The sequence below is a fragment of the Lemur catta genome, chromosome 3 (assembly GCF_020740605.2).
Source record: "Lemur catta isolate mLemCat1 chromosome 3, mLemCat1.pri, whole genome shotgun sequence".
Taxonomy (NCBI): domain Eukaryota; kingdom Metazoa; phylum Chordata; class Mammalia; order Primates; family Lemuridae; genus Lemur; species Lemur catta.
This window is the reverse complement of record NC_059130.1, coordinates 38,421,021-38,432,831: the sequence shown is the minus strand read 5'-3', so window position 1 is coordinate 38,432,831 and position 11,811 is coordinate 38,421,021. Positions and strand designations below refer to the sequence as shown.

General features: G+C 46.1%; 1 protein-coding gene across 1 annotated transcript in view; it reads left to right on the top strand.

Moving 5' to 3' along the window:
• Positions 1-4,176: 4,176 nt before the first annotated feature.
• BRINP2 (BMP/retinoic acid inducible neural specific 2) overlaps positions 4,177-11,811 on the top strand; it is a 47,428-nt gene continuing 39,793 nt past the window's right edge. The window contains exon 1 of the mRNA XM_045546399.1: positions 4,177-4,445. Coding sequence (XP_045402355.1) covers positions 4,177-4,445 — 269 coding nt within the window. The remainder of the gene's footprint in view (positions 4,446-11,811) is intronic.

Here is an 11,811-nt window from a genome sequence, read left to right as displayed (position 1 = left end):
GCCAAAAGCTGTTCCCCTTAAAAAGCCTGATTTTCACACAACTGTCAATGCAGCAATTATTTTGTCTTTTTTTTTTAAAGGTGAAAGAACATGTTCTAGGGTTTCTTTTTTTAAGAGAGTTTTGAAACCTGTTTAAAACTTCTCTTTCTTAAAAAGAGATTTTTTTAGTCAAAATGTCTTCAGATCCTGAAAAAAACCAGTGAAGCGGAAACCATATGATTCCAAGGCCAGGTTTTTCAGAGGAGCAGCCAGCACTGGAATCAGGCATTCTTGCTTTGCTCAGCAGACTTGGCCTGGCAATCAAAACCGTTTGATTCTAAAGCTGATCCTCCTGTAACCAGGCAGATTCTAGTGCATTGTGAGCTCTGAAAAAGCCTAATTACAAACCAGGAATGACAAGATGCACAGGTTGACTCAGTACAGCTCACTCCTTTCAGAGAGCACCCAGCTCTTTCACACGTGCTGTCACCTGTCCTTAGAAACCCCTCTACCAGCAGGTAAGGTGGTGGCTGCTGCTGTTGCATCACAACACAGAAGGCCAACACTCCAAGATGTTCCGTAACTGGGCCAAGGCCACACATTGTCACTAGCTCACAATGACCCCTCAATGAAATACATGGAAATGATTCATCAAATACTTTTGAGCACCAACCATGTGCAAGTGGTGAGATTACAGAAACAAAAACACGGCCTCTGACCTTGAGGGGTCCATAGATTAGGTAGGGAGGGTGTGCTGTGACCCAGCTGAGTGAGGACAGGTGGTCAGAGTCATCACTCTACTCAAAAAACTGCCACTCTAGCTTCTTCTCACACAGAGAATAACAGCTGGTCTTCTCTGGGGAGTGAGGGGACCCTCAGCAGGCCAGGCTGCATGCAGAATGGGAGAGGCTACATTGTCTCTTACGTGTCTGTATTATTTCTCTACTGCTCTGTAATAAATCACCACAAACGTATTGACATAAAACAATACAGATTTATTATTTCACAGTTTCTGTGGGTCAGAAATGCAGGTCCAGGTTAACTGGGTTCTTTGCTCAGGCTCTCAGTGGACGGAAATCCAGGTGCTGGCTAGGGAAGCAGTTCTCATCCAGGGCTCAGGGTCCTCTTCCAGCTCACGTGGTTGTTGGCGGAATGTGTCTTCTTGAGGTTGACTATGTTTCCTTGCTAGCTGTTGCTGGGGGTTGCCCTCAGCGCCCAGGGTCCACCTGCAATTCCTGTTGCAGAATGGGCCCTGCCCCAGAGGCCCTTCGCAGAATGGCTGTTTGCTGTCTCCCAGACCAGCTGGAGCTTGTCTCTTTGACACTTCACGTTCTTCTAAAGGCTAACCTGATTAGGTCAGGCCCACCCAGGATGCTGCTCAAAGTTATCGGGAAGTCTTTGTCCTCACTGCCACCACCATAATCTAGCTATTATCTGCCCTCTGGACTTTCAATGCATTCTGCATTCATTAGATCTTAACTCAAAGTCAACCCATTAGCAACCTGATCGTGGGAGTGAAATCCCACCATACTCACAGGTCCTGCCCACACTTAAGGGAAGGGGATTATATAGGGCATACACAGAAGGATGTGAGGATCTTGGGGGCCATGGGAGAGTCCTACTTTCCACAGTGTCTTCCCCTCCACGTCCGTGCATTTCTACCTTGTGTTGGCTGCCTCGGCCTCTAGTGTCAAGTAGCTGCACTCTCCAAAATGAACATCTTCCCTTTTCCTCCATCAATATGCCTCTAAAAATAAATACAGCAATATTTTATGAAAGGAATTAATCACTAATGGCTGTGTTTCAGGTAATGTAATGAGCACTTGCATTTGTATTGTCAATGCTTAGCGTAGTGTCTGGCACTTAGGAGTTCTCAATTTGTGTTTCTTCAATAAATGAATATGTTGAGTGATTAAATGAGAAATATTTTGGGCATCCTCATCAGATTACATCCATATAAAAAATGCCTACCCTTCTCAGTGAAAGCCTGATTCCTCTTTTTAGTTTTGAATCACATTTTTTCCTGGTAATGCTTGCTTATTATAAAGCACTCGGTATTTTCCTTTTTTTCTGTGATTTTATTTTTTATATTTAATTTTTTAATCCAACTGGAACTAATTTCTCAATATTATGTATAAAATAGTCCATCCTCCATGCAATTAGTCTGTGATGCTTTTTTTATATAAGTTTATTTCTGAGCTTTCTATTCTATTTCATTGTTCTGCTGTTCAATTTATGTGCCTGTAACAACGATTTTAATTTTGGGAATTTTATCATGCTTTAAGATCTGGAGCTGCCTTCTTTTAGCCCCTCTCTCAACCAGTTCATTAAGCGAGAGTCTTTCTGCCTGCTCTAGTGCCTTAGGTAGTGCGGTATTCTTTGGCACGGTCTGGACATGGAGACAGATCTAGGATCATATTCTACCTCTGCATTTTCCTAGCTCAACTCCTCTGGATCTCATAAAATATAAGCTTAAAATAATAACATCTGCATAACAAGCTTCTTGTGAGAACTGAGGCAACTTCTAAGAATCGCCCAGCACATAGTAGGTGGTCAACACCTACTAGCTGGAGTAGAGGAATGACTCTGAACATCCAGTCACTCATTCTTCCATTCCCTATCCTGCACAGGGACTGCAACTCTTTGGAAAGCACCCTGTATGGGTGCTGAGGCACAGATCTCTCAGACTCAGGCCGACCTTTAGGCTGGGGCATTCAGGATTACTGCTTGGTTTCACCCTCTGTGCAGCCCCTTTGACCCACACGGATCAAAGGGAAGTCTGGTGATTTTGTGAGCTGGAACCAGTCCAGAGTGACTGGGGCAGGGGGGTTCTGGCAAGGGGCATGAAACAGGTCTGAAGGCCACGTTGCCTCCCCTTACAGGAGTGCCAGGGAATTAACACCCTTTGTCTCATGCCTGGTTAGCCCATCTCTGGGCTTTGGCAGTCAGAGAAAGTTCTCAAGCTGCAAATTACAGGTGCTAGGGGTTAGAGGTCATTCACGCACGTTCTGGCAAGAGGACATGGGCAGATTCTGACAGCATGTGCTAGAAATTACAGATTGAAGAAACGATCACAATTCCAAGAGGCTCCACAGTACTGAATAGTGCCTTGCATCTGCCCAGAGGTTTATTAAGGTGACTAACTATCCTTAGACAAAGTGCAGGCACAGGAAATCAGAAGTTTGTGATGAGTCACAACAGAGCCAGGAATTTTAAAGGCCAAAATCTTCTTTCCTGGCAACTTCCCTCCGACTCAGAAAGGGCAGGGCATGCACTCATGGATCCCTTCAAGAAGGGTATCTGAAAGCTGCTCTGCGGTTTTAGGAGCCGGGATAGAGGGACATGACAGGCACAGCCCTGCCCCGTGGTGCTGTCATGCTGCGTGGTGAGGAGAGCACCATGAGTACCCCTGCATGCACGATCCACTCTGACAGTGCAGTACAGCAGTCTGAGTTCCCCAAACTCGATCTCTGCATGACCTTCAGCATAAGAACATATCAGATATTCAGTGCTGGAAGAGGTCTTAGATATTAACTAGCCACACCTTTTTATTTACTAGAAGCTACCCTAAACCCAGAGAGGGAGGTGATCTGCCCAGCTTCACCCAGCTTCATAGCAGCAATGGGACTTCACTAGTTTTCAACCTGACAAATCTCCATCTGGAAAATAGGGTTGCTACTTGCCTTATATCAAGCTTTTAGAGGCATTGCTTCTGAGGCAATTACAGCAAGAAATTGGACATGTGTGAGAGAGGAAGACAGAAACGAACGTTGCCAAGTGTGTCAAGTTGGGAAGCAGGGTAGCAAATGTCAATAAGGGTTAAGAGTCAGAACCCCAGAGTTCAAATTCTGGCTTCCCCACTGAATAGCTGTGTGGACTTCAGCAACTTTCTTAATCTCTGTAAGCCTCATCTTCTCAACTGTAAAATGTTGTCAATAGCGTTTCCTCCTAGGTTTGTTTTAAGGATTAAATGAAGTGAGCACTTAGCTGAATGCCTAGAACCGAGCTGTTTACTAGGATAAAGGGTTTCGAGAATGGGCCCTGCCCAATGTGTCTGATGCTCACAGGTCCAGGGGTAAGACCAGGCTGCTCCAGTGACATCGCCTTTTGTACTTTTCCAGCTCCGAGTTCCGGAGGAGCAGCGCAGAGGGGAAGAGCCTGGCGAGAGAATGAAGAAACCAACCGCGCGGGGGAAGCATGAGGTGGCAGCGTGGCACTCGGTTTAGAGGGCTTCGGAGGGCGGCGGCCCCATGGACAGCCCTGCTGGCGCTGGGCCTGCCCGGCTGGGTGCTGGCTGTCTCGGCCGCGGCAGCCGCGGCGGTCCCCGAGCAGCATGCCTCCGCGGCCGGCCAGCGCCCCCTGGACTGGCTGCTCACAGACCGGGGCCCCTTCCACCGCGCGCAGGAGTACGCTGACTTCATGGAGCGGTACCGCCAGGGTTTCACCACCAGGTACAGGATCTACAGGTGAGTGGGGGCCTCCTGCGCCAAGACGGGGGCTTCCCCCAGCACCCAGCCCGCGCAGGCTAAGCCAGCCGCGATGCCCTCGCGCTGCACGAGAGGTGAAAGCTGGAGGAACACCAGGCAGCGGATAGAAGCCTACCATGTTGGTTTTAAAAAAGAAAGAAGAAAACACATCCAAGCTAGAAAAACCTGCTGATGCCTCCTGGGGAACTTAGCAAAAGGCTTTCTATTTATAGGTTGTGCTGCTTATAAATTGAGGACAAATCAGGCAGCACGGAATCAGCGTGTGGCCCGTGCTGCCGTAGGAGGTCAGAGTCAAATGCTGGGGCCAGGTTTTAACTAATGGGTTAGATAATTTTGTGAGTTGTAATTACTTAGACATACAAACGAAGGAAGGGCAGCTCCAGCTCCTGCCTTAAAGGTCTGGGGAGCCCTGCAGGGTCAGGGACAAACCCACCCTCGCCCTTGTCAACACCTCAGGCTCAGCTGGCAGTAAAACGTGAGACCTGCCTGAGCCTTCGCCAGATGGGGAAAGCCAGGCGCATGTTCCCGGCTACTGGACCAGCCTTCAAAGGTGGACTGTTCCTCCCAGTCCTTACCTGGGCTGACTTAGCAAGCCTCAGGGCTCCCACGGGTGCGTCCCTGAATCCACACTTCCTTGATCCCTGTGCCCACTCACCCCCCTTGTCATCTTTCTTTTTCTCCTCACCTCACCTGCTTATTTAGATAATGCTGGGAGCCTCACTGAATTTTTTTCTTTTCAGAAAGACATTCATTTTCTAATTACAAATTAGTTTCTAATGCGAAAAAGGCATGGAAAAGCACAAAGAAAAACAAAACCCATAAAATCACCTATTCTTTTAGCATCTAGAGGTTGCTATTGTGAACATTTTGACATATACATTTCTAGTCATGTGAACATACTCATATTTTTGGACCTCTTGCTAGATTTAGCACTTTATATGTCTTATGTAAATGACCCTGTTTAAGCCTTCCAATAATCTTATGTTGGAAGAATTTTCACCCCTTTTTACAGATGGGGAAATTGAGGCCCAGAGAAGTTAAGCAACTTGCTGAAGAGCACGAAGTTGGTAAATGGTGGAGCCAGAAATAGTTCCTAAGTGGTCAGACTCCAGAGTCTAGGTTCTTAAAAATATTAATATATTTGGACATTTTTCTTTTTCTGGGAATTTTTTAACATCTGCAGTAACCATGTTACCTGTTAAGGTTAGTAAGGGGTCTCAGAAATAGGGTTTTAGGAGTATCAAGTGCAGTACTGGAAGATTCCAAAATGGTGAGGCAGCAGCCATTTATAGAGGCCATCCACCCTGGTCATGATTCCCGCACCGAGGTGCCAACCCAAGGGCAGGATCAGATGTTTGAGGGGCTGGCACTTTGTGGGCACAGAGGCATGTAGAGATGAGTTCCTGCTCTCAGGAGTACCCTGCCCTGCTCTCCTCTCTGAGCATTGCTCTGCACTGTGCTTAGGTCCAGTCTGGTCCTGGAAGGGGTTGCAGTTCACACTCCCTGCTTCGGTGGCTTTGGTCCTCACCATCTTCCCAACACTACAGCAGATTCCCGCAGAGTCACAGAGGCAGAGACAGCCAGTTCAGGCGGGGAATGGCAATGTTAACATCTGCTCAGCTAACAGAAGATGAGTAGAAGAGGTATAGAGCAGAGTGTTAATGCAACCATCAGTAGCTATCTGAGAATCTAGACACATGCCACCACAAATTTTCTATAAGGCAAACTCAGAGTGATACTTCTCTTTATCAAAGAATTTCTTTTTTCATCTTTACCAAAAAAAAAAAAGAAAAGAAAAAGAAGAAGAAGCAGAACATCCACTCTAGAATGTATTTAAGTAGAGAATCCCTCCAGTCCAGTAAAATAAGACTTAACTTACCTTATACTTTTCGATGTATCCCAAATCTCACAGAAGCATTGTAATTGCCAGAAATAATTTTTAAAACATGTTTTGGGACCGAAGTCAGGCTAGGAATCCTAACAGCACTCTCCATTTCAAAGAGCGATAAGAATGAGAAGGAATAAACCATAAACCATCAGTTTCCTCCTCCCCTCAGCAGATTTTCTTCTCATCAAGCCCTAGTCCCAAGCCTGGAGAGCCTGGCAGCCACTTAACGCCTGGGCGGCAGCTCAGAGCTGGCCCATGGGGAGTGTCTGTAATCATTTCTGCACCATCAACTGTTCTATCAGTTCGTAATGGTTTTCTGATCATTTAATGTGACAGGCTCTTACACTGTGCCATTCTGCTTCTCTGGGGTCAGTTATTGCACATGAACCTGTACTTGGGGAAACAGTAACCAGTCATTCTGACAGGAATGTAATATTCTGATCTGTGACCCTTTGGTGGGCAAAGAGAGAATGGTCACACCCGCTGCTTCCGGAGCACTCTGGGCGTGTTCCCATTAGCTATTAAGCAAAATGGAGGCATCATGGACACAGGTAGGATTCTGTATTATCCCAGTGGGAATTCACTCTTATCCTTTCTCCTTGTGTATCTAGTGGCAATTTCCTCTGAAAAATTCAGGACCTTCTTACGCGGATTAAAGCAGGTCACAGAAAACTGGTAAAACACACATTGAGAGTCATCCCCAGATTTCTCTCCTAATATCCAGAAAGGCAGAGGGAGAAAAAGACTTACAGAGACTATTAGAAATCTCTGTGGGGAGATATGGGGTCTCAAACATAACTAATGGCTCATTTCATTCTTTAAGAAAGCTTTAGGACATGGAAATCAGATGGTGCCCGTGTGCGCCTTCCATATAAGAAAGGGAATAGGCTGTGAAGGGAAGAGTGAGACTTTCCAATGGGGCTGGAATGTGTGGTACAAAATCACTTGAAGGTCTCTCATGTAGACCTTCTTTCCCTTCTAGCTGTTGAACAGATCATAACTATTGGAAAGCAAGGTTCTAATATCAAACTCCAAATTCTACCTATTCTTACTTGGATAGCAGAGGGTGTTCTCCCTTTGAGAAGGTGAGTAGTCATTCTAGAACAGTTTTAGCCTCTCTAACCATCGACCCCCAGAAATTGTTGCTCTCTTCGTTACCAATTTGTATTCATGTAGGTGTAGGTGCTTAAGAGTGAAGATTCTGGAACCAGGGGGCCTGGATTCTATTCCTGGAGCTGAAGCTTACTAGCTGTATAGTGTTGGCCAAGATATTTAATTTTCTTGTTCCCATTTTCCATATTTGTACAGTGTGGACAATAATAGCATCCATCAAATGGACTGATGTCACAATTACATAAGTTAATTGATGTAAGTCACTTAGAACAGTGCTTTATAAATATTAGCTATTATTATTAGATTGTCCTCAATAAATATTAGCTTATGAAGAATGGTAATAAGAACCATGGGTGGTGCTATTTTGCTATAATGTCTGCTGAGGGCTTAGCATTCGACAACCTATATTAGAAGGGGAAAAATTGTTCTCTTTCTTTCCCATTTAAAGCATATTAACCTTTACAATCCAGCTCTTTGCTGGAGGTGAGGGACGGAACTGAAGACTGATTGAATCTTCCCTGGGGCACACTGTTACTGGCCTGTGGGCTACCAGAGGGAACAAGATGGTTTCCAGCGTATATTAGAGTTGTCATGGGCTGAGCTCTTGCTCCTAAAGTCTGGGGTTGCTAACTGAGCAGGCCTTCCTTGGGGTCGTCCTTCAGAGGCCAGTCGCTGCTGGTTCCCTAGTCCCAGGGATGAAATGCACAGTCTCAGGATGGCACTGTTAAGAGAAGAGAGACAATACGCACTCTGGGTAAGTCCTCCTAGGCAAAAGGATGGGCTTGGGCATCTCACCACTTTTTGGCAATCTTGTAAATTCCATTGACCAACCTCTCAGTATGTCTTGAAGCCCTGCTAGACCAAGATCTGAGCAATCAGCCCACTTCTCAGACATGTCTTTTAATAGGCTTGTGGAAAGAACTAGAAGAGCAGAGATCCTGTCTCCAGTTCCATATGTGACCTCCAAAATCCCCCTTTCCTTGCTCCATCCCATAGCCCCCACTACAATAAACACTCATGACAAGTCTCCCACAGCAGCCCTACAAGGGGGTATTAGTGTCTAAGGTAGTGACACAATTGTTCAAGGTCAGAGAGGTCGCCAGTCATAGCCAGAAACAGCACTCAGGGCTCCTGACTCGAAGTCTCCTGCTCATTACTCTGGACCACTCCACTTTCCTTTGACTGGTAAGTGCATCTTCATCGTAACATGCAACCTAATAGGGCACCTAACTTGAACTGATGCAAATGTAAATATGGCTTCTCGAAACACTCTAGCGGTAATGTTTCATTCTCCCTTTGCTACAAATCAAAGTAATGAGCAGTCTGGGTTTTTTTTTTTTATTTCTTTTTTGCATTAAGGTTTTAATAGAGAGATAATCATGGGATTGGAAAAAATCCAAGCCACTATGATGAAACACTTAAAACTCAGAAAGAATAAATTAAAATTAAGAGAGAAGTTAGAAATGCTGTGGAGCAATGAGTGTGATGTGGTGCTGGGAGGCACGTGGGAGCACAGCACGCGGAATTCCAGTCACCACCTTAGCCCTCGTGACCTCCATCTCCACCCACCTCCTTTGGGAAAGGAAGCGTCTGGGGCTACATTAGAAGTCTTTGGGGAAGAAAACAAAACAAGACACACTTAAATAGATATCTTCATTGACAAAAGGGACACCATATTCTGTTCATATTGTGGAAAAAGTTTGCAAATTTCTAGGCCCAAAGTAGGACAAAGCTGAAAACCAAGAGGGTGCAGGGCAGGCAGGGGTAGAATCTGTGATGTGAATGATGGCAGCTGACAAGGCACCAGGGCAACAACCCCCAAGAAAAGACAATCCGTTTGTAACTAATCAGGGTGAAAATAAGATTTGGCGATAGCTTAGATGTGCAGTGAGAAGTAGGAAGAGCCAAGTGTTTGATCCTCCTGCTCAAGTGCAGCTGTGTCAGCATCACCTGAGAGTTGTCAGCTACGCAGAGCCTCGGCCCACTCCGGCCTGCATTGTCATAGGAAGCCCGGGTGGAAAGGCTGACACTGAAGCTTGAGGAGGGCTGTATTTGACCACGCTAAGTGTCTGGAGATGGAGAAGGGACAAAAATGACCAGGGTGGAGCAGCAGAGAAGGTGTAACAGGAAGGCTGCTTCCCCCACAATGCATTCGAGGCAGTCAGAATATTTACAGGACATGTTACCAGTGAAATAGAATAGTAGTCAAGGGGGGTTAAATTTAGGATTTATTAGTGCCAAGGCACATGAACTCATAAGAATATGTACAGCAGCTGGGAGAAAAAGTCTAACAGCAGAAAAGCCTAGAGGGCCCAGGAGCAGCCTGCGGGCGCCTCCCGGGAGAAGGGGTGAGGAGGCGGGTAGCAGCTGTGGAAGCAGCCACAGGAGGGGCTCCAGAGCTGATTTATCATCCGGGCCATGTCTCATTGACTAACAAATACTGATTTGGATAAACAGCAAACCCTGGGAGAGGCACCATCTCCAATTAAGAGATCACAGTCCACATAAATAAATGGCAAGCAAAGGCAACCTCAGCCTACCTAGGTAAATCCCAGTGATTTCCGAGGCATTCATCACAGCTACTGAGGGAGGGAAGCTGCATTAGCACAGGGGTGCAGGGCTGCGGGAGGGACCAGCAAGGAGGGAGGCTAGCTCTACTGGAGAAAGCACCAGGCCCGGAGTAAACTGGGTAGTCTCTGAACTTCTCACTGAGCTACATTTTGACCACAAGGGAGTTTGTGGAGATGGAAGGAGAGAAAGGAATGGTGCACAAAGCAGTATTGTGATTTAAATTAGAGCAAAATTAGAAGCGATGTGACAATGATGAGCCTGATGTGACAATGATGAGCCTGCAGTTCTGGTCACGGACACTGTTTCTCAGTTCTTGGGGATGAGGAGGTAGGAGAGGGACAGAACAAAATGTTTAGACGTTGCTTTAATGAAGAGCCAGCACCGGCTAAACATACAGCCTCTCTGCCATACAAATAGCCAGTCTAGACTGTAGACCCTGCATGGGCGTTTTAGACCTTTGCCCAAGGAATTTCATTCCGGAAGCGTCTGAGTGATGAGCCCCAGCATGTCCTCATCCTTGTGCAGAATTCTATTCCCATCTCTGCCATGGAAATGTGACACACCAGTGTGACAGACCTATATGAAGCCCCTGTTACATGCACACGGAGCACCAAATGAGAAAGAGTTCTGCTGTCTCAGAGCAAGGAGAAAGACATCAGCAAACAGCTCTGACTCGAGAGCATAATTAGAGACATATTCATTTACTCAGTATGTCTTTCTGAGGGCCAACTCTGTGCTTATTATTCCACTAGATTCTGTTAATAAACCACGAACAAGGTGGACACTGTTCTTGGTCTGATGGAACTTACAGATAAGTACATTTGAAGTAAGTGCTGGAGCACAGAGAAAGGTCGAGGAAAGCTGGAATAAAAGGTAACGTGTAGGCAAAACCTGACAGATGACTGGAGACTCTCCAGGTGGAGGCTTGTGGGCACAGGAGCAGGACATCCAAAGGTGTGGAAGTACCAGATGTGGCTGAGGAACTGACAGCCAGTCCCATGTGTCTGCTATAAACACCACAAAGTACATGACTATGCCCCTCCTTTCCCTGTTCTTCCACAGTGGTGACTTCTGCCATACCTCGTCCCTCCTAATGCTAAAAGTGTCTCTTAGACACTGATTTCTTCTAGGGCGCAGTATCAAAAAATGCTCTTATGGAGGGGCATGCCATTTTCCAGCATTAGGAGTAAATAAAGTGAAGTAAAAATAATTGCATGTTTAGAGAAGGTAGAACCAAAGGCAATTCCTTCCATTTCTGCTTTGGAAAACGGAGTATGAATAATCAGTGAGAAAATGTTAATCAGTGCTTTAAGGTTCTATAAGACTACTGGTTCAAATGAAAATTTAGCATCATTGATGCTTAAGAACTTGTGCGTTTGCTCACTCGGACCTCTCACAAGTATTTGTGGAGCATCTGCTTTGTGCAAAGCATGATTCTGGGCACTATAGCAGGATACAAAACATACAGCTAACAGAGTCCTCCTGATTTCTGGGGGATCAGCAGTCTGGTTTGAGTGCCAGCACACACACCGGACAGCATACTGGAATGCATCACCTCAAGCGCTGGGGAGCAGACACTGAACGCATTCTCAGTGGCTGATGGACAGATTCGGTCCATGGATGCTGTGTCACAATGGATTCTTGGGGTGACACTCCAAAATTACTCTAGGACACAGTGACTCTTGCCCCACCTTTTCTCACATCTTTTAACATCCAGGTTAGCCACTCTGGCGCCAGATAAGGTTGCAGAGATGGTCTGTGAAGAGAAAAGGT